Source organism: Chrysochloris asiatica, unplaced genomic scaffold (genome assembly GCF_000296735.1).
Source record: "Chrysochloris asiatica unplaced genomic scaffold, ChrAsi1.0 scaffold00131, whole genome shotgun sequence".
NCBI classification, from domain to species: Eukaryota; Metazoa; Chordata; class Mammalia; order Afrosoricida; family Chrysochloridae; genus Chrysochloris; species Chrysochloris asiatica.
Window position 1 is genome coordinate 8,693,483 of NW_006408649.1, and position 23,916 is coordinate 8,717,398.

At 38.5% G+C, this 23,916-nt stretch overlaps 1 protein-coding gene across 3 annotated transcripts in view; it reads left to right on the forward strand.

Annotated features, from left to right (window-relative positions):
- NOL10 (nucleolar protein 10) overlaps positions 1-23,916 on the forward strand; it is a 189,112-nt gene that overhangs the window by 20,266 nt on the left and 144,930 nt on the right. For 2 of the 3 annotated variants that reach the window (XM_006869461.1, XM_006869462.1), the window contains 6 exons: positions 3,538-3,674; positions 5,644-5,709; positions 9,562-9,622; positions 11,440-11,525; positions 16,768-16,846; positions 22,582-22,731. In XM_006869461.1, coding sequence (XP_006869523.1) covers positions 3,538-3,674; positions 5,644-5,709; positions 9,562-9,622; positions 11,440-11,525; positions 16,768-16,846; positions 22,582-22,731 — 579 coding nt within the window. The remainder of the gene's footprint in view (positions 1-3,537; positions 3,675-5,643; positions 5,710-9,561; positions 9,623-11,439; positions 11,526-16,767; positions 16,847-22,581; positions 22,732-23,916) is intronic. The other variant, XM_006869463.1, reaches the window with a different exon arrangement.

Genomic DNA, 23,916 nt, shown 5'->3' on the forward strand with positions numbered 1-23,916 from the left:
TTGTTTGTTCATGTGTACTAAAATTGTCTGCTGTCTCTGGGACATTGTGGTGTTATCATTTGTATTTAATTGATGAGCATAAAAGTTGGTGTGTTCTTAGGCTCTCTCTAACCAGCTGTCTCCTCTGAGTGTAGTTAGAGAATGAAAGTGTGAATATAGTTGTCCATTTGCTGTTCATGTAGCTCAGTTTAGTTTGGGTTTGGCTGTTTTTGGCTTCTTTTATTAGCTGTGTTGTATAGTAGATGGGATTGGCTGTTGTGTAATGGGTGGAGCTACAGAGTATATAGTTGTGGCTGGGCTATATGGACACTTGTTGTCTCCTTTGGGTGGGAAAGGGGAGAAAAACCACACTCCTGTGCACTCAAAAGAAATCAGAATAAATAAATGAGCAACCAACAATGTACAGAGAAAACAATAAAGGAGAATAAAGAAAGAAAAACAGGCAGCAACCAGTAAAAAAGAATATGATAACTAAAAAGAGAAAAAAGAGACCGGTAAGTGGAGATTGTTGTTATTGTTAAGTGCCGTCGAGTCGGTTCTGACCCATAGCAACCCTGTATAGGGTTTCCTAGGAGCAGCTGGTGAGCTTGAACCACTGACCTTGCAGTTCAAATGGCTTTGCAGTCTGGTGCATTAACCCACAGCGCCACACAGAGGAGAAAAATAAGAGAGAAGATAATAGGAAACAACAACAATAAAACACTTAGAAAAACCAGGGAGAAGAAAGACCGTAGAATTAGTAAAGAAAGATCAAAAGGTTAAAAATGAAGAGGGGCAATGAGAAACAAGGAAAGACGGAAAAGCAAAAGTGGGGCTAGAAAGAATCAAATTCAAGGGAATGGAAAGAGATAAAGGAGAAGGAAGAATAATCAAACAAAAACAACAAAAAGAAAGGGAAAAAAAACCAAAGACCCCCCTAAAAACAGTACAGCTGTTAGATCTGTGGGGCTCCTGCCAGCCAAGGCACCTATGAGGTGGGTACAGGGAGGATATGACAGCATAGTTCTTGGCCTTAGCTAGAGTTCCTAAAAGCCTAGGTGTTATCTTTATTCGAGACATTCAATCGGACTTCTGATGGGGCACTGTAGGATAAGCACTGGACTGTGAATCACAAGGTCGGCAGTTCAAACCCATCAGCTGTTCCTCTGAAACCCTATACAGGATCATTATGAGTCCAAACCAACTTGACGACACTTAGCAACAACAACAACAGTTCAGAAGCAGTTTGTGGAGACCCTTGATGAAGATGGTTTTAGTGTTCTATTAGGAACACAGGGCACCTGGGGGCAGGGTGGCTGGTTATAAGGGCTTCTTTAGACTAATGGCAGACTCCTGGTATGGCGCTGTGGGTTAATGTGCTGTACTACAAAGTTGATTTAAACCGCAAGGTCTACAGTTCAAGCTAACCAGTTGCTCTTTGGAAACCCTATACAAGGCTGTCATGGGTTGGAACGAACTTGATGGCACTGAAGAACAACAGCAATTCTGGTCTGGTGACTCTAGGTTTTGGAGGTTTTGATGCTAGCTTGCGTGAATCCAAGCACCGAAGTGGCATAGCCGGCCACTACCTCACACTAATGTGGCTCACAACCACCTGGCTGTGAACTCCCTCTGGGAGTTCAGGGAGAGTAGGATCTGAGCTGGGGGTGGATGAGTGTGGGAGCTGGCCACACTTCTGGTCACCTGGGGAGCATGGGGAGCAAGAAGGAATCTCACCTTTCATGTTGTCCGTGTGATTCTGCTCTGCCAGATCACCTTCTGTTGCCAAAGCTGTTCACAAAAGTTCAAGATGGCCCCACCGTGTCTGGCTAGCTGTTCACCAATAAGTCCCCCTCTCTTACTGTCCCTGCTCAGCTAGCACTCAGTCCACTTCTCCTAATGTTCCTCTGAAGTTCAGGGTTCCAGGATTTTTGTTTTTTTTGAAGTGATGACAACATTTCAATTCCCCTGGTGACCCTAGGGCCCAAGCTGTGTGGTCTCCTGATCCTGACAGTGATGGCACACCACTCAGGATAAGAGGACAAGGCTCGAGGGTGACCTGGCCTGGGGCAGGGTGTCCTGTAGTGGTTACAGGAGTACTTAGCCCTGATCTTTTCCCTGGGCATTCCCATAGCCCATGGAGTAGCCGTACATGTGGATCTTCTTGTCCTGACTCTGATGGGAGATGTACCTGCTGCCCAGGCACTCACAGTCTCGCCCTTTCTCTGGATTTTGCTTGGCACATCATCGTAGATGTAGGCGTGGTACTCAGCCCACTTGGAGCCACACACCATCTCTTTGCTCTCTGTGGCTTGGGCATTGGAGGGCGGCGCCGTGTGGACCGGAATCAGCATGTACTTGAAGAAGCCCTTGGAGGCCCACCGCCACCTTGTTTCACTGTTGTGCACCTACCCTCACAGTTTCTGCCTGTTCCAGGGTTTTTCATTCTTGTATCTTTTTTTTTAGAGGGTTCATGTAGCACATCTGCCTGGTTTTCCATTTTGCTAGATGTCTTTCTCATCATTTAGTTGTTGACAACTTCCAATTTTCATAGATTCATGCCTAGTACAGTCCACATTTCAATTGTTAATGGACGTTTGTGGCTGTTTTTATCTTTTTTGAGTTGTTCATCATCTGCAAATGAAAGCTTTACTCCTTCTATTTTATTAAGGCAACTCTTCTTTGAGGAGATCACTCTTATTGTCTGGCAGTATACCAGACAGTATTTCCCTGCTAGTTGTAAGATTTTCAGTGGCTATTCATAAGATTGCTTTTTTTCTAGGTATTCTTTCAACTCTTTTATTCATTTTCAACAGTCTCAATATTGTCATTGAAGTTCTTGTTCGATTTTATATAAAATTTTTTTAGTAATGTTAGATGTCACATTAAAGAATTAAATTTTCTTACTTGTGTAACCATTTATTATAATGGATTAATTTATCTTTATATGTTCATTTCAACATACTGTGGGATACATTATATCCTTTTGAATATACTAGCCATTTTTCATCTGTTTTTGAATCTACTTATATGTAGCATTTTAACTACTATTATTAATTTGATTTTGACTACCATCTGTAGATTTTTTAGATAGCTTTTTAATACATTAAAGTTAAGTTTATATAAATGATTGTGGAGTTATTAAAATGTATACAGATGTGAAATGAAAAATTGCTCATTAAAGTTACTGTGCAGTGTTCTTTTTTATAGAGTGTTTGGACCTGGTAAATGAAAGCATTTATTTTAAAATTTTAACTTAGAAATTAGGCTTACAGAATACCTGTTCGTTATGCAAGATGGCATTAAGAAACCAATGGAAAGGTAGATAGTGTGTGTACGAGGGGGGCTTCAGAAAATTCATGGAAAAATGCAATTAGAAGATAATGGAGTTTTCCATGAACATTTTGAATACCATCTTATGTATATGTATGACAGAGAAAGAGGTAGAGTGAAAGAGATCAGATTTTGTTTTCCCCTTTGCTGAGTTCTAGTGGTAATGATGAAATAAGCACTTTCTCTAGAAACCTAAGCAAGTTGATTTTTTTGTTTCATTTTCAGATTGTCTTCTTACATAATGACAGATACATTGAATTTCACTCACAACAAGGTTTTTACTACAAAACCAGAATACCAAAGTTTGGGAGAGATTTCTCTTACCACTATCCATCCTGTGACTTATACTTTGTTGGTGCAAGGTATTGGATTTAATCATTCTTTTGTTTTCTTTCTACCTCCTAAAATAGCTTGTTTCTAGAATCTCTTGTACATTTTGTGCACCTAAATAACTTGCTTCTAATAAAAATTCAAAAGTGACTTGTGCTTACGGTGGAAAAACAAAACAAAAAAACCTTAGACATCAAAGAGAAGAAAAAACCAACCAAAATATTGCATACATATTGATGCATATTATTTCTAAGTGGTATCATTATAGCATTCTGTTTAGTACCTGCTAAAAAAAATATTAAAATTATCTATTGTAGTTACATGTCCCTATGCTTAAACCAGGAAATGCTGATGGGAAACATGCAACTCCTGAGTTGTCTCAGTTTCTCGACTTTCTGTTTATTTCCAAATGCTAATAGCTTCTGCTTTAACTTTTCTAGCATCAATGATAAGTTTATATCTTGACCAATAAATGATTAAGACTTTATATATGCTTATGGACTCTGGTTAAAAACAAATGGATGGGAGAAGTCTAAAGAAGAATAAGACATGCTCCCTGTTTCTAACTTGTTTAAAGAGTATGCTTTTGAAGTGACTGGCTCATTTAGGAATTACGCCCTTGACTTTTACTAGCTTCAATCTGGGGACAGAGACATAGGTAACCTAATAGGGATAATATTGATGATGAAGCCAGTTACATTTCCTGGTTGCATGATCTTTTAAAGCTTTTTATTCTTAAATGCTCGATTCATGTGCTCATTTTAGAAAATAGGGAAAACATAGTAAAGCATATTGAAAAAAAAAAAGCACGCATGATTATGTAACTCAGAGAAATACTATATTATACTATACCATATGTATATATACACATATATGTATATATATAGTGGTGGCTGTGTGCTGTAGAGTTGGTTCCGACTCATAGGGACCCTGTACTCATAGGTTTCGAGGCTGTAAATCTTTACGGGAGCAGAAAGCCTCTTCTTTCTCCTGTGGAACAGCTGGTAGTTTCGAACTGCTGACCTTAAGGTTCACAGGCATATACATATATACATGAACTGCAAGGTTGGCAGTTCAAGCTCACTCCTGCTTGGAAACCCTATACAGGATTGCTATGGGTCGGAACCGACTCGACGGCACTTAACAACCACATATATGTATATATACTATAAAATAATACCTTTATTAGTATATTAGTGTTTTATTTCTTTCTGTTGTTAAGTGCCATCAAATCAGTTTCGGCTCATAGCGACCCTGTATAGGGTTTCCAAGGAATGGTTGGTGGGTTTGAGCTGTTGACCATGTGATTTGCAGTCCAGTGTTGATCCTACAGTGCTGTTAGATTTGTTATACATATGTTTGAAAACAATTTCTTTTAAACTTGCTACAGTAAGCGGGAGGGTCAGAGAAAAAGAGGAAGACCCTCAACGAGATGGATTGGCCAAGTGACAGCATTGATGGACTCAAGTGTGGTAACAGTAGTGAGGTTGGCCCAGGATCGGGCAGTGTTTCATTCTGCTGTGCATAAGGTCGCTATGAGTTGGTACCGACTCGATGGCACCTAACAACAACATAGTAGTGTAGTGGTTACGAGTCAGTCTTCTAACCTCAAGGTCATCAGTTTGAAATTACCAGTTGTTCTGTGGGAGAAAGTTGAGGCTTATAGATTTACAGCTTGGAAACCCTATACAGGGTCGCTGTGAGTCAGAACTGACTCCACAGCACATAACTACTACCACCATATTATAGTGTGCATTCTCCATGTCATTTGTCAGCAATATTCATATTTCATATTTTCTTGGCACATGGTTGGCTTAAGTCACTTTTATATATAAATGAATGCATAAATTCATAAATAAGATTTTTTTTAAGATTTAGAATATATATTTGTACTAGTTTTACAAAGGGAATTGATACTTTAGTAAGTAATTGATATTTTATTTATTTGAGAAAAGTCCATTGTAGTTTGCCGGAATTTTTACTTTCTTTATTACTTTGTAGCTCAGAAGTTTATAGATTAAATCTAGAACAAGGAAGATACCTGAATCCTCTACAGACTGATGCTGCGTGAGTATTTTAATCATACTGCTCTTTTTGACCAGGAGATGGAGCTAGATCTCAACTTGCTATCAAACAATATGGAATAGTCCATTTAACCAAAACTCCTTAAAAATAGTTAGAAATATGTTAAATTTTATTTTACAACAAAAATATCACTGAAGTACCTGGTGATTTTTAAAAAATTTTAATTTAGGAAGTTTAAAAACTTTTAAAAGCAAAACAAAAAAACCCTTTCTCCAGTGTCCTTAGCATTTTCATTCTTTGTTTTATTTTATGGTATTCTCTGTGAAGAAATCTTGAATTAAGTACCATTTTTCATTTCTTGTCTTTTTGCTGGCAGACAGTTAAGGTTTTTTTCCCCAGGTTTTCTCCTTTTCACATAATATTGTCTAATGTTGTTGTTAAGTGCCATCGAGTCGGTTTGACCCCTGTATAGGGTTTCCGAGGAGCAGCTGGTGAGCTTGTATATTTATGACAAATTCTCTAGGTGTTAGTGTCTCACCACCAGCACCATCATCATCACAATGCTGAATGCATTTAAATGTTGTTCTTAAGGGACCTGTAAAGGAGTCCTGGACTGCAAAGTGGTTTGAACTGCAGTCGTCGGTGGTTCAAGCTCACCAGTTGCTCCTTGGAAACCCTATACAGGGTCGCTGTGGGTTGGAATCGGCTTGATGGAACTTAACAACAACAACATAGGAGTCCTGGTGTGGCACTGTGGGGTAATGTGCTGGACTGCAAAGTCAATTTGAACCACAGGGTTGGTGCCTCAAACTTACCATCCACTCCTTGGAAACCCTATGCAGGGTCACTATTAGTCAAAACTGACTTGATGACACTTAACAACAACATAGGGTTTCCAAGGTTTGTAAATCTTTGTGGGAGCAGAAAGCCTCATTTTTTTCACTTACTATATGCTAGACATTTTTCAGTCATTTCATACATATTCTTGTCCTTGTTAAATGCTGTCCCGTTCTGAGGAACAGCTGGTGGGTTTGTCATGTTTTTCCCTGGTTTTGTTAACTGGGGGAGGGGAAGAGGGGAGTGATGGGGGGGTCTAAAGAATTAGTCTCACAGAGCCAGTACTTCTCAATCACACATGAACAATAAGCATTAACTCAGAAGCTCTTCTCTCTTTGTACACTTCAAAGAGAGAAGTGGGTCTGTTCACGAGTGGAGAAGACCCTGTGGGATTGAGGTGCACTGGCTTATAAGGATATGGGGTCTCCTCCTCTAAGAGTGGGCTGATACATATTGATTAGGAGGAGGAGTGGTATGTTGAATATTCATTTGAGTTTTAGTAAAAGGTCATAGAGTGCTTTTTGCAGTTGTCAGCTCTAGGGGCTATTTTAATGGGCTTTCTACCAAGTTCTTCCTCTTTGCTACCAGTTTCTTTTCTCTACTGGGGTTTCAACTCCTGGTATCTTTATCTCTGTCTCCAGGCTGTTCCTCTCAATGTTACTTTTCTTTTTCTTTCTTTCTTTTTTTATGTTTTTATTGTGGATTGAGTGAAAGTTTACAAGAAAGATCATCAGTTTTACATTCAACAAATCATATACCTTATTTCATTAACAATGATTATAATCCCCTCCAGGTACCATCAGTTAACAGTATTTCTCTCTATTCACTTTAGCTCTTTTTTTTTCTAAACACTCAGGTATATATAATAATTTACACCACCAAAGGGCACCTTCTGCAAGTCTGCCTCCTAGGCGCTATCTCTTAGTCCCTCTCTTTCCATGAATCTAGTGTCCTCAGCAGCTCCCTCTCTCTATCTCTGGTATTGCTGCTTCTCTGGATAAGATCCCTCATTCCGCTTTTGCTCTTCTCCCTTGATGGTCCTAGGGTCCTTTGTTTCTGGACTGTAAGATTAACTACTCCCACATTTTTGTTACAAAACTTCTACCTTTACAACTGTGACAGTCACAATTAGTCATGATAACAATTATTCACTATCAAATCATAAGAATCGTATTCCCATCTCTTTTTACCAGACCTATCTAGACAAGATGAAAACTATTCAGTCGGGACTCTCTCTTCCCCCACATGCTATTAAACTAAACTCTCCCTTGAAAACTTGTAAGCCAGTCCACTTGGTACCTTTATCACCCCTTCATTTTAGGTAGCCAATGTCTAAGTTGCCTGTCCCTGTCTATCCTGTGTACAGAGGGGATAGCATTGATACTTGATGTGAAGACTCCTTTCCTGTCTGTTGGTGTTTAGAGTTACTACCTCTGTGAGTATAGGTCAAGTTCATCAAATTGTAGCAATTTACTCTTGTTTCCTTTATCAAAAATTGTTTTGTTCTTTTTTTGTTTTTTCATCTTCCTCTAGTCGAGTTCTGATTATCAAGCCATCAAGGCTAGGTCAAATAGTTACTATCTGCAACTTTGGGTGTTCTTGTGTGACTCCTCTCACTTCGTATCAGCTGGGTGCTTCACTCTTAGCTATAGCCGTCTATAGTCAATGTTACTTTTCTTGTTGGACTAGGTTGTCTTCCCCTTTTCTTGATCCCTGTCAAGTAGGAGAAGACTTAGGGCAAAGGGGCAGATAGAAAGCCAGGGTAAGAGAGACCTAGGGCCCAGCGGTACTAATCTGTCCCTGACAGGTTTGAACCTCAGCCCTTGTAGTTAGCAGTCCAATGCTTATCCCACAGTGCCACACCATTAGTATTGTTGTGTGGTGGTCAGTTCCGACCCATAGCAGTCCTGTATAGGGTCTCTGAGGAGCAACTGGTGAGCTTGAACTGCCAACCTTGTGGTTCAAACCTACTTTGCAGTCCAGCGCTTTATTAGCTTACTTTAAACTTAAACCAGTTTTTACTCTGGGTTTATTATTGTCTCCATTTTGCAGGCAGGATAGCTTAGGCTGTAAAGGTTAAGTAACTTCCCCAAAGACACATCTCATTTATGACTATAAGGAACTTATTAAATCTTCCGTATTGCTTTAAAATGATTTTTAAATGTTAGAAAAACAAGTGATGATAAACTAGTAGCTCTCTGCTACTTACTATTTTTATCATTTAAGAAAAATTTCTAAATAAACTTTTGAGAATTTTTTTCACATTGGATTGAAATACTTTTTGTTGTTTTAACTTCAGAATGTGTTATGGAATAATGAAAAGCTATCTGCTCTTTAGCAACATGATCTCTGTTTGTAATAATTGTTGTTGTTAACTGCAGTCAAGTCAGTTCCCACCCATCTCTATAGGGTTTTTAAGGAGTGCCTGGTGAGCTTATAATAATAGTGACTGTTTATTGAGTGTCTTGTACACTCTGGACATTGTGCTGAGCATTTATTTGGCTGTTCTTTTTATTTAATCCGCACCACATCCCAATGCAGTAGGGAGAGGAATCAATATACCCAGCAAGGTAATTGACTTTAGATCAGTGTACCCAACTCAAGCTTGGGTTTTATGATTCTCATAGTTCTTGTTCTTTCAAAAGTGCTACCTTGCCTGGGAAGAAAATAAATTGAGAAAATGAAACAAGGCTTTATTCTCAGTAGTTTTTCAGGAGGAAACCTTTCCTTGTTCCATCAAGTAGCAAGTAGAGTGCTACCCTGGTGGTGGTGGTGACTGTGAGCCAAGCTGCTTAGCCCTTTTATGCCTAGGCAGATGAATGAGAGACAATTTGCATATCCGTTTCTTCACATAATTTGAGTTGCCTCAAGATTAGCAACAATTGTGAGGATGGTCAGGCCTGGCAGTGTTTCCTTCTGTTGTGCATAAGGTTACTAGGTGTCGGAACCTACTCCAGGGTACCTAAAGATGGTGAATATTTAGAAAGCTTATTGAATGTCTCTCTCTCTCCTAAAGTAAATGCTAACATACTTTTCCTCATTGTTTTACTGTTGCAGGGAGAATAATGTTTGTGACATCAATTCCGAGCATGGCTTGTTTGCCACTGGAACAGTGGAGGTAAGCATATATTGATGTTAGTTTTTGAGATACTTATTTTATGTTAGATAGTGAATGGAATGTTTAAGATAATGATAGAGTTGCTTGGTTCCTTAGAACAGGACACTAATGGGGCACCAGATACTGGTTTGCTTTTAATATATATTCAAACATTTATTGTTTCATGCAAATACACAGCTATGTAGACTGTACCCCAGTGGGCATCTGACATGGCATACCTTTACACTGACCTCCACTTCAGGAACTAGATGAAAAGAGTCAGCTGAGTGCAGCCTGTCACTGCTGCATCGTCTCCTCCAGGGGCATTGTGTATAGCCACTCTGGTTTTTAACAGGAGGCAATAAAACTATGGTGATCTAGCTGTCTGCTACTTATTAATTTTATGACCGTGAATTAGTAACTCTTCCTGAGGCTTAATTTCTTCACCTGAGAAATGGAGATAAAAGTACTTCTCTCACCAACTTTACTGAGTCCTGGCTGTGCAGTGGATTACACATTGGGCTGCTAACCACAGGTCAACAGTTTGAATCCACCAGCTGCTCTTTGGGAGAAAGATGAGAGTTTCTGCTTCTGTACAGATATACAGCCTTGGAAACCCAATACCGTGTTGCTATGAGTTGGAATTGACTCGACAGCATACAGCAGCCACCACCAACTTTATAGAGGTGTTGGTGACAAACATGATAAACCAACTTATGTGAAAACAACATACTCACTCCTCACTGATTGACATGGTTAGGTTCCATGTGAAAATTGGCATTTACGGAAAGCTTCCAGCCTGACTCCAGGTGTCATTTTGCATGTGTCCCGTGGGGCTGTTCCCGTCTCTGCACTTGCCAACCTGCAGCTTGCTTGTTTCCACATGTGTCTTCTGTACTTCTAGAGGGTTGGCAGAGCTGATTGGATCATGATTTGCAGCCAGGAGGGGACCTACCTTATCCAACTCTTTTTCTCCATGGAAATAATCACCCACCCTGCCCTGAAACGCTGCCCACTGGTCCCAGAACCTCCAAATGTGCAAATGGTGGATCTTGGGCCCCACAGCAAAGTAACCTCCACACTTCTTGTCTGTGTTTCTTTGTTGTCTTTTCACAGACTTAACAGCCTGAAGCACAGCTCTGTTTGGACAGCAGGGGAGTCACCAGCCTGTGGGCAGAGATGTAGCCTTTTATTCCCCTCTTCTTTTAGCTGTTCCCATCTAAGACTCGGGAGAGGACTGTGTTAGGAAGGATGCTGACTTGAGGCACTCTCTCATTCAAAACACATGGTTCCTTATCTAGTTTTAATTAGATTTTTCACTGTTTTATTTTAAATTGTCAAAATTATCAAATTTAGCTCATGGTAAACATTTAAAGCACTAAAAGGAGCTCTGGTAGCATAGTATTTATGAATCGGGCTGGTAACCTCAGGGTTGGCAGTTTGAAACTACCAGCTGTTCCACTGGACAAAGGAGGCGTTCTGCTCCTGTAAAGATCTGCCACCTTGGAAACCCTGTGCAGGGTCACTATGCGTCGGAACTGATTCTACGGTACTTAACAACAACAAACAATGAAAGGATATATGGTAAAAAGTTAAAATTTTATTCCTCTTGAGATAATTAACGTTGTTATTGTTAATTGCTGTCAAGTCGGTTTCAACTCATAGCAATCCTGTATCACATTCCCAAGGAGTGGCTGGTGGGTTTGAATCACCAACTTTGCAGTTAGCACTCCAGTGCCTATTCTGCAGTGCCATACCAGGACTCTGTAGTGCTAAAGTTGTCTAAACTTTTTGTAATAGCAGCTGTTATTTAAAATAACGACTTTTTATTTGTTCAGGGTCGAGTAGAGTGCTGGGACCCACGAACTCGAAATAGAGTTGGTCTCTTAGACTGTGCACTAAGTAGTGTCACAGCAGATTCAGAGTAAGTAACTATTAAATTGTTAATGTTATAAAATGTACTAAAAATGTTCATTAGTTCATTAGCTTCTGATTTAAACAAATATATCAGTGTACTAAAATAATTTACATACTAACATAAATTGCTAAAGTACAGAATCCTCAAGGCTTGTATCTGAGATGGTATATTTCTGAATGTTTTATTTAAAATTTTTTTGCCTGTAAAAAATCACTAAGTAGATAAGCCATATAAAACTATTTTCTCAAGTACTACATGGTTGTGTTTATGGTGCTTGCGTGCTGTAGAGTTGGTCCCGACTCATGGTGTCACTATATAGGGTTTCTGAGACTAAATCTTTATGCATGCAGAAAGCCTCATCTTTCTCCTGCAGAGTGTCTGGTAGAGTTGAACTGCTGACTTTGCGATTAGCAGTCCAACTCGGTACCTGCTACATTACCAGGGCTTCTTAAAGTACTGATAGGCTACCTTATTATTTTTTTTAGCTGCAGTGGAAGTTTTAAAAAACAAATAGACTGCTGAAATTTACGCTCCCAGTGTTGTCATATGTAGTGATAGAACCAAGAATTCACTTCCACCCCTACTAGCAAACAAGATGTGCTTTTAATTGTAAGGTGGTGATCAGAAAATGTTTTTAAATATTTTCTTGCTTCTGTTTTCCTAATTCCTAGATGTAAAACAATTAGAAAAATAGTATACACTTAGGGAAAAACAAGTTTCCTGTCTTTTCCCCATTCAGATGAAGTGATTATTTTTTCACAGTTGATATATAGCCTTTCAAATACTTTTATATGGTCATATTAACACATATATAGCTATATCACTTGTTTGGTCATATCCTTGACATGGTATTATTTACTATAAGCAACTCATGGATGCCTTTCCTCTGGACTCTTAATAGACATGTTTTGTTGTTAGGTGCAGTTATTAAGTTCTATATATGGTTTCTGAGGCTGTAATTCTTTATGAAGCAGAAAGCCTCATCTTTCTCCCTCAGAGTAGCTGGTAGGTTTGAACCACGGACCTTGTGGTTAGCAGCTGAGTGCTTATCCTACAGCACCACACCATTTAAATTGAAAATTTTACTTATTCTACGTTTGTTAATAGAATGTAAAAAGGAAAATCCATATAAGCTATTTCATCATATGAACGTAATATGAAATGGATCAGAAACCTGCTTAGTTTTAGAAAGAAGATAATCAATGTGAAATACATAGAAAGCAGTGAAGTTGCTTTTTTCTATTTGTTAAACATTAACTTGTACTTGAATTAAAATAAAGATGTTTGAGTTTAGTACAATCTCTGTCATCTGGAAAAGTCATTTGAGAAAATGGACCAGCAGGAGTTATTGGTAATATGTCTAAGACTATTTCTACTGTTGATTTAATGACTGAAATTGTAGAAAATTTAGGGAAGAGATGTAAGAAAATACTCCTGATTGTGATGTTTAAAAACATGTAAGTACTTATTTTGTATGTTTGATTATTTAAAAAATAGAATGTTAGCAAGCATAACATAAATAGCTTCCTTTTTCCTTTGTTGTTAAGTGCCGTGGAGTTGGTTCAGACCCATTGCGACCCTGTGTAGGGTTTCCGATAAGCAGCTGGTGAGCTTGAACCGCCAACCTTGCAGTTCAAACGGCTTTGCAGTGTGGTGCATTAACCCACAGTGCAAAGTTTCTAGAGACAAAATTTATAGAAACTGAATTCTTCTGTTAAAGAGTGTGAATGTTTTTAAAATTTTTGAGACACAGTGCTAAATTGCCTTACAGAAAATTTACATCAGTTTATGCTTGATGTGGTGCTGTGCGTTAATGTGCCGGACTGCAAAGTCAGTTTGAACTTCAAGGTTGGTGGTTCAAGCTTCCCAGCTGCTCCTTGGAAACCCTTTACAGGGTCGCTATGAGTCAGAACTGACTTGACAGCACTTAACAACAACAACATGTTTCTACCAGCGTATGGAATTCATGCTCTTTCATTCTCCTTAGCCCAAGGCATTCAACACCATGTTAGTAATATTAAATGATAGAGCCTAGACATTTAGCAAGAGGATATCGATTAAATTAAACTTGGTAGAAATAATAGCTATTAGCTGTTGTTATATGTTGTCACTTTGATTTCCACTCATAGAGACCACGTAGACGAGGTAACTGCCCTATAGGGTTTCCACAGCTATAATCTTTACCAAAGCCTACTGCACATCTTTCACCCATGAAGTGGTTGGTGGGTTCAAACCACCAGCCATCCTGTTAGCAACTGAATGTGTAACTAGTGTGCCACGAGGGCTCCTTAGCTAATATTTTCCAAGTACTTTGCTAAATTCATAAATATAGTAACTTAATTCAGTCCTCACAACAATGCATTGATGTATACTATTGGTTTTACAGATGAGGAAATGCCATCAATGGCATATATAATATACGAATGACATATATAGCCTTTAAGAATTATATTACAGAAGCATATTTATTACTATGTAAAGATGGTTGGTCAAATCCTTTCATCTGTGTTTGAAGAAGTACAGCCAGAGTGTTCCTTGGAAGCCAGAATGGCCAGACTTAATTTTTCATGCTTCAGATATATTATCAGGAGGGACCAGTCGTTGGAGAAGGATATCATGTTTGGTAAAGTGGAGGGTCAGGGAAAAAAAGAGGAAGACCCCCAATGAGATGACTTGGCATAGTGGCAACAGTAATGGATTCATGGATTCAGGCGTAGCTGTGATTGTGAGGTTAACGCAGGGCTGGGCAGTGTTTTGTTTTGTTGTGCATAGGGTTGCTGTGAGTCGGTACTGACTTGACGGCACCTAACAACTAAACAACAACAACAAAGATGTTCATAATATAAAGTAACTTATATAGTTGCCTATAGAATTTTAACAACTTTTTTTTTTTACTATGTGTATGTACCCATTCAGACGGACCCAGGCATACCACTCACTAACTTCCTTCGTTGATTCTGACTCGTAGTGACCATATATGTGTTAGAGTAGAACTATTTTCCATATGGTTTTCAATGGCTGATTTTCTGGAAGTAGATTGCCAGGAGAATATGAAAAGTACCATGGACTGCCAGAAGAACAAACCAATCTGTTTTGGAAGACTGACAGCCAGAATGCTCCTTGGAAGCCAGGATGGCCAGACTTCATTTCTCATTGTTGTTGTTAGGTGCCAGCAAGTCAGTACCGACTCATAACAACGTTATGCACAACTGAACGAAGCAGTGCTTGGTCCTGTGCTAATCTCACCATCATTGCTATACCTGAGCCCATTGCTGCTGCCACTGTGCCAGTCCATTTCCATGGGGGTCTTCCTCTTTTTTGCTGACCCTTCACTTTACCAAGCATGGTGTTCTTCTCCACAGATTGGTCCCTACTGATAGTATGGCTGAAGGAGCATTCTGGCTGTACTTCTTCCAACACAGATTGGTTTGTTCTTCTGGCAATTTTTGTTGTTGTTATTAGGTGCCATGAAGTCTGTACTGACTCATAGTGACCCTATGCACAACAGAATGGAATACTGCCTGGTCTTGGGCCAACCTCACAATTGTTGCCACACTTGAGCCCATTAGAATTTTAACAGATTTTTATAAGGAAAAAAATAAATACATACGTATAATCATAGGAAAAACCTGGAAGTACACCAAAATACTATGAGTAGCTTTTCTAACTGCTTTAGTTTCACCTGACTATGTTTTATGCCTTTTTCCACCTACATAAATGTAAACTGTCACCTCTATTGTGTAACAGCGTTCTAAAAGATGGGACCAATATAAGAAGAGAATTGTTGTTGTTGTAAAGTGCTGTTGAGTCAGTTCTGACCCATAGTGACCCTGAATTGGGTTTCCAAGGAGTAGCTGGTGAGCTTGAACCACCAACCTTGCAGTTCAAATGGCTTTGCAATCTGACGCATTAATCCACAACGCCACAATAAAAACATGTTAATAGTGGAAAAGGGAGGACAGATTATCATTATTTGCAATTGATAAGGTTTTGTACCTGAGAAGGCCAGTAGAATCAACTGAAAAGCTGTGAGAACTACCATGAGATTTGTTAGGTTACAAAATAACTATACAGATCAGTGACTTTGGTATTTATCAGCAATATCCAGTTAGAAAAATTATAATGAAAACATATTTTCAGTTCTGACAATAAAAATTATTAAATAACTGAAGAATAAACTTGATGAGTATGTATCTGAAGAAAGCAAAGTTTTGTTTAAAAACAAAATAAAATTTAAATGTTGTTGTTAAGTGCCATTGAGTTGGTTCCGACTCATAGTTACCCTGTATAGAGCTTCTGAGGAGTGGCTGGTGAGGTTGAACCGCTGATTTTGCAGTTCAAACCGATCTTGCGGTCCAGTACATTATCCCACAGCACCACACCAGGATAACCTGTTATTGTATTAAAATACGATTCTAAGGTTCATTTTGAAGATTACATAAGCAAAAATGATGTGGATGTGAGCTATAGGTTCTAAACAGGTTCATCAGTGTAGTTACTGGCTGAGACTTTAGATGGCATAAGAGACTGGATGATACTAATGGCACTCTGGACTAGAATTCCTAGATCAAGAATACATAGACAATACGTATTGAAATTAGCATTGTTGTCCTTTCTGACTTGTGTCTAGCACTCTTTCCACTATAGATCATTGCTTTTGATACTAATACTGTTGATTGGTGAGTCAGAGCATATTCTAGAGTCTAGCCATAATCACCCATTCAGTCTTTGGTGCTTACAGAGACTGTGTGGTCCCCATTCAGGGGCTTGTCTTTAGTTATGGTTAACATAACATTAAAATGGAATTGAATATGTGGTGGTGGTGGTTATGTGCCGTGGAGTCAGTTCCGACTCATAGTGACCATACCCAATATTGTTTCTTTGTTAAAAAGCAATATTTCTGTAAATACTTTACTCTAAGTAAATTAAAATGGAATATATTGTCATATTGTTCTTTTTCAATTGATTTTACATTTTCCAGTAACTTTTTATTTTGTCTGTAGTTACTTGAGAATATTTTAAATATTTTTTCAGGATAATTTACAGTCTTTAAAAGGCAGATTACATTTGTATGTTAAACTTACTTTTTATTTTAATTATGAAAGTTTGGATGCAATGATCTTTTAAACAGAAGGCTAGAAATATGATTTTTCCTCTGTTACATTTGAAGTGAAGATTAATAATGAATTTGTTACTTGGAAGGAGTTCTGGCCTTATATACATGGAGCTTATATTTTTTGCCTTTCAGGATAAACAGTATACCAACAATCTCAGCTTTGAAATTCAATGGTGCCTTGACCATGGCAGTTGGAACATCCACGGGACAGGTAAATACGTTTGAGTTGGAAATTAGATTTATATATGAGGTAGGAAATAGCCACATATCTACTAATCAGGGAAACTGAAAATGAGGCATTATTATTTAGGTCAGAGTGGAGCTGACATATGTTAAAGAGTATGCATGTTTTTAAGATTTTTGTCAGCTTCTTCTAGGACCTTGAGAGATGTTGATTCTGACCTTGGTGATTGGTCTGGCAGACTCTAGATCTGGAGCTACAGTGGGTAGGCCTCAGTTGTTCTTCTTGCTAGTGTTTAGGAACAATATTTTCTAGAGTGGATGGAATAAAGTTCTTTGGCCCCCCAAAAATGGTGTTCTTCCAAGCTTTTAATCTCAGAAATTCACAGTGTGTTTAAACACAAAATGAAGGCTCTCAGAATTCTTACAGTATTTCCAAAATTTACTTGCCCCGGGCACCTTTTTTCATGTAGCACCAGTAATTATATCCCATGCAATGAATGGTTAACAGAATACACTTTAGAAAATGCTAGTCTGAGGAGTGGGGATGAAATAGCTGAGATAATCTGGTTTATTCTTTTCTTCATTTTTTTTTTGTTTACCTCTAATTAAACATATGTAAATTTTGATTAATTATTTTGTAAATCACTGAATTGAAAGTAGACCATAGGCATTTGACTATATTTCTTTTTCTAAGAAAAAATATGTTTTTAATATTTACAGGAATATTAAAAGCATTGCTATCCAGTGAAATTAAGGACATCTGATAGCGTAGTGGTTATGAATTGGGCTGCTAACCTCAAGGTCGGCAGTTTGACACTACCAACTGTTCTGCGGGAGGAAGATGAGGCTTTCTGCTCCTGTAAAGATTTACAGCTTCGGAAACCCTGTACAGGGTTGCTATGAGTTGGAACCGACTCCATGGCACATAACAACAACAACCCAGTGAAATTTGCACTTTTTTTCTTGATATATGTTCCTGTAGTAAGGAGAACAATCAAAATCACTCCATTAATCATTGTTTTAAATTTTTTTTCCCCTCACTTTTGTACACATACATATATCATTGGAAATACACAGAATAATCAGTTTCCCTTGGAGAATGGAGGGTATAGTTTTCCCAATTTATTGTTTTGTACCTCTATATTTTTTCTTTTTTTACATTAAATAAACAAAAAAAATATAAATTTAAATGTCCAAAGGACTCATTCTGCCAGCCAGCCTCCTGCCCACAAGCACACAGCCACCGTCTCTGCTGTTTCTGCTTTTCTAGGTAGGATTTCATACTCCACTCATGCTCTTCCTTCTTGATGGTCCTGGAATCATCTGTTCCTGAAATGAAAGGTTAACTACTCCCGCCTTTTTGTTACACATCTTCTACAATTATAGTTGTGACAATTGCAGTTAATGCTGTTAACAGTTACTTACAATTGAGTCATAAAACTCTATCACTGTTGTCCCCCATCTGCTTTCACCAGATCCATCTGGGAAAGAGAAACACTATGCAGATTCTACCTTACCCTCCTGCTTCTGCAACTAAGCACACTCATGAAAACTTGTAAGCCAGCCACTTCATGCCTTTGTAGCCTCCCCCGCCCCCCCATCTTTGATAGCCAGTGTCTGAATTTCTCATCCCTATCAACCCAGTACACTGAGGATGCAAGGTTGTTCCGTGATATGAAGAATGCTTCCATTCTGGTTGGAATTTTGAGTAACTGCATTTATAGGCAAAAATCTAGTTTGTCAAATGGTAGCAATTTGCATTTTTTCTCAATATCAAACATCTTTGGTTTGAGTTCTAGTCAACTAGCCATCCAAACTAGGCCAAATGGGTACTAGCAACAAGTTTGGCAGTTCGCAAACAGTCAGATCAGCTGGCTGGTTCACTCTCAGCCATAGCCCCCAGGGGCTAGGCCTGTGTCCATGGGCTTAGGAGTTTACACCTCTTCCTAAACTTCAGTCCAGCCAGCCCATCTTTTCTCTCACCTCAAGGTCAATGGGTGCCAATAGAAAATGGCTATACTCAGCCCAGGTCTTCATTGCTGCATTCCCCACATTTCCTCTCAGGTAGACCTGCAGGTAGTCACCAGCAAGCATACTATACAGCTCTAGGGCTCCTTTCTAGTTTCCATTCTAGAATGGGGTTTTCCCTGGCTGACTTCTTTCCTTGCTGCCTACAAAGCAAAAAACAGCTGGCTTGTTATCCAAACAGTCTGCTGTTTTTTCTGCTGGTCTTTGTTTCAATAAGAATCTTCTATTTTCCCAGCAGTTCTGGGTTGATCTGCACGGCTTTTCAAGAGGGAATGTCCCAGTTCAGAAGGTTCAGGGTGTAGCTCAGGCCCTGTGCTCTATAAAGGCTTAACAAGTACCTATTTCCCTGGGAAAATGCTAACTCCTCTTTTAGAAAATCCAATCAGTTATAGGCCGAAGACGGCCTTATAAGATTTTTGTCGTCATAATTCCCAATATTAATTTCTATCACACATAATTGTTTTACAGTAGTAGGCAGGGGAAATCAAATGTCTACAGGGCAGTCAAACACATTTTCCCCTCCTTTATCCATTCCGCCTATGTCTCTATCCATGTATTTACTCACAGCACACTGTTCCAATATTGTGTATAAATCACTATTTATCTCTATCACATTTAGCTCGTGCATACCTTCCTAAGTCTTCCCTATATTCATTGTTCTTCTGCCACTCTCCCTTCTTCTAGTGAATTGCCCTTCCCCTCCTTGTTTATGGCCCTCTCTGTCATCTGAGCTAACATGTATCTACCCTCAAGCCAGTCTATTACTCCTCCTTCCCATAACAATCAAAAAATGTTTCTTTTTGTATGGAAACCTTTTTGTAAGTTTTCACAATAATGGTCTTGTATGATATTTATTTGCCCTTTTCTGATTGACTAATTTCACTCAGCATAATGTCCTTGAGGTTCATCTGTGTTATGAGGTGGTTGGCAAATTCATTGTTATTCTTCAATATTGCATAGTATTCCATTGTGTGTATGCACCAAAATTTGTTTATCCCGTCTTCCATTGATGGGCACTAGGCTATTGATTATATTTCCGAATGACTCATACAAGTTGCTGGAAGGCTCTGCTCACCAGGCAAGCCCTTTGAGAAAATAAGAGTCCAAGAACCACCTGGTGTCATGAAAATTACCACTTCCCTTTACTTTTAACACCTTTATCTCCCCACTTTCTCATTGGGAGACTGTTGCAAAAATAGACAAATAACCTGTATGTGATGTTGTTGTTAAGTGCCATGGAGTCGGTTCCAACTCATAGCGACCCTGCACAGGATTTCCAAGGCTATAAATCTTTACAGGAGCAGAAAGCCTCATCTTTCTCCCGTGGAACTGCTGGTAGTTTTGAACTGCTGACAATGAGATTAGCAGCCCAATTCATAGCCACTATGCTATATACAGCAATAATTATTTTCTTGTTCTTATAATAGAAATAAGTTAGTTCCTATAGTCTAGTCTTTTCTATTCAAGATTCAAAGTCTTCAGCAAAGTGAAAGAGCTATGAATGGCAGTTGTTGTTGTTGTTGTTGTTGTCATGTGCCGTGGAATGGCAGTAGGAAAAAAAAAGTTGAACATTTAAAAAGCATGACTGTTGATGGAACAAAAATAATTCATTTCTATTTGTGCAGTTGAACTTGTTGATTCTTTTAGATTAAGTGAAAAATTCTGTGTAGTTCTTTCTAAAAAGCATCTTACTTCATGCTGACTTTAAGAGAATTACCCAGTAGAAATTGGATAATATGTGTAAGGAGTCATAAGAGTTGGGCTGTAATTGGAAATACCGGTTTGGAAAGACAAAACAAGTAGCTAAGTTTTTCTCTAAACTTATCAAAGAGTAATATGTACTTGAGGATGATTAAATCAGACATATAAAAACTTAGCACTTGTTGAGCACTCATGATGTGCTTTTCCTTGTCCTCTTTATACATATTTACTCCATTCAGTTATTTTCTAGCAAACTAGTCAGTCCACACACCCATCCAACATGCATGTGTCTGTCCTATAGCCTTTTGAATACTACAGAATGAGATAAACCCAGTATTGATAACAAGTGGAATATTTAGAATTCTCCAGTTCTCTCATAATCATAGTTAAGAAATGACCATTGTCTAAAGAGAGACTGATTGAAATGTCTGTTTCTATGAGCAGTAGCTAACCTGGATCCCATTAATACCATCTTCATGAGGTATCAAGGAAGAATCCACGTATTTGTAAATTTTCCCTACCAAATAGATTTACTGTCTCCATCATCGTGAGTCAATAGGGAATAAAACTAGCTTCCCCAGAACCTGTTGACAGGGTTCAGAAAAGATCCCTCCCTAATAGTCATAGCTTTGTTGTTGTTAAGTGCCATCAAGTTCAAGTTGATTCCAACTCAGCGACCTGTATAGAGTTTCCAAGGAGCAACTGGTGAGTTTGAACCACCACCCTTGCATTTCAAACCAACATTGCAGTCCAATGCTTACCCTACAGTGCCACACCAGGACTCCTAGTCAGTACTTTACCACATCATTTATTTGTATTGAATTTATCAAGATTATCTTTATTATACGGAATCTGGTGGATTAAGTGTTGGACTGCTAGTCTCAAGGTTGGCAGCTCATACCATCAGCCCCTCTTTGGTAGAATGATGAGATTGTATGCCTGTAAAGATTCTTGGAAACCCTAAGAAGCAATTCTACTCAGTCCTACAAGGTTGCTTGGAGTCAGAATCTATTAGATGGCAGTGGGGTTTTTTATCTTCATTGTGCTTTTAAGTTGCTTTTTATGTTAGTCACTATGACGGTGCCTTGTACATTGAATGCCCTCAGTATATACAAGGGGGCTTTAAAAAGTTGGTGGGAAAATTAAATTAAAAGATAATGGGCCTTTTGGCTGGAGTCACCACCTTGCAGTAATCCACCAAGATGACAAACACAAAGGGAAAGAGGCGGGGCACCCGCTATATGTTCACCCAGCCTTTCAGAAAACATGGGGTCATTCCTTGGCCACATACATGTGAATCTACAAGAAAGGTGATATTGTGGATATCAAGGGAATGGGTCCAGTTCAAAAAGGCATGCCCCACAAATGTTACCATAGCAAAACTGGAAGAGTCTACAATGTGACCCATCATGCTGTCGGCATTGTTGTGAACAAGCAAGTCAAGGGCAAGATTCTTGCCAAGAGGATTAATAAGCACATGAGCATATTAAGCACTCTAAGAGCTGAGACAGCTTCCTGAAGTTAGTGAAGGAAAATGATCAGAAAAAGTAGGAAGCCAAAGATAAAAGTAACTAGATTCAACTAAAGCGCCAGCCTGCTCCCCCAAGAGAGGTGCGTTTTGTGAGAACCAATGGAAAGGAGCCTGAGCCGCTAGAACCTATTCCTTATGAATTCCTGGCATAGCAGGAGTAAAATGAAAATGTCTGAGGTGTACAAATGTCAGTTCTTTGGTTGTAATTGTGTGGAGCTGTGGTGCCCTTTCCCCCAAATAGGTAATATTTAAAACACATTTTGTTGTCCAATTTGCTTGATAATAAACACTTTCACTATTGAAAAAATAAATAAAAAGATCATGGAATTTTTCCACCAACTTTTATGGCCAACTTTAACTTAGCACTCTGAGCAGGGCATTCATTGTGTTCATAAAAAGATGATAAAACAAATAAATGTCAATCATTTTAAGTTTTAAATGTTTCTTTTTGATATAAAATATTTAGTTGGTTTAAGCAGAGGTAACTTTTTTTTTTCTTGTAGGTTTTATTATATGATCTTCGATCTGATAAGCCATTGCTGGTTAAGGATCACCAATATGGTCTGCCTATTAAGTCAGTTCATTTCCAGGAGTCATTAGATTTAATTTTGTCTGCAGACTCTCGAATTATCAAAATGTGGAACAAGAACTCAGTACGTACTTTTTGTTAACATATCTTCCTTATTTGCTCATTTTTCTAGTGCTGCTTTTCTTCCATTGCCTTATTTTAGTCATGTGGGTTCTTTAGATAAAGACACTGAATGCCCATTTGCAAATTTAGTAGGAATTAGCTACTTCAGCATAGATAATAGCTACACGCAGGTAATTATTAATGAAGCTTTTCGTATTTTCAAGAATGGGCATACATATGTACAGTTAATTAGAGAGTAAATGTTTATGTAAAAAGTTGATCCATAGAAATCTTTCTAGATCTTGAGGTTGTCTCAGATTTTGAAAATTTTTTATTGTGAATTGAGTGAAGGTTTATAGGGCAGATCATCAATTTTATATTGAACAAATCATGCCCTTTGTTTCATCTCAATGATTACAGTCCTCTCAATGTAACATCACTCATCTCACTTCTTCCCTGTGCATCTTATTTTCTTCTTTGCCCACCATTCTGAATTTTGTCCTTAGGTAAATCCCCTTTTGATCTCAAATGGTTGGCCAGCAATGGCATGGTATGTGTACTTGAATGGTGGTGTTGTTCCCCCTAAATGCCTATTTCTTGGCTGGAATTTGAACCAGGGGGGTAAGTGCAGTTCTAGACCTGACGGGTGGTCAAGTATCAGGGTTTCCCCAGTCTTTTTCTGACCAGTAAGCCGGGTCTTTTCAGAAAAGTTTGTATGAGCTGTGGATTACCTCTCCATATCAGTATCATTATATCGTCTAATTTCACTCCTTTTCTCCATTTTAAACAAATGACACCTTTACAATAATTTCTTACATGGCTTTTCTTGAAAATAGTATTTTCTTTGAGAGTATTTAATACTCTCTTCCCTCATTTCCAGGAGTCCTGGTGGTACATTGGGTTAAGTGTTGAATACCTAATCTAAAGGTCAACTGTTCTAATCCACTAGTCATTCAAGGCAGTCTTCTTCTGTAAATATTTACAGTCTTGGAAACCTTAGGGAATAGCTCTACTCTACCCTGTAGTCAGAATTGACGTGATGGCAGTGGGTTTGGTTTTGGGTTCCTTCAACTCCAAGTATCATTTTAAAAGTAATGAGAAACCTATATTGGTGGAGTTGATCCCCCTTTGGCTTTTCATTTTGTATTTTAAAATGAAAGTATTTTGAGAGAATAATAAAAGGTTACTTCATCAAATAAATGGGGGA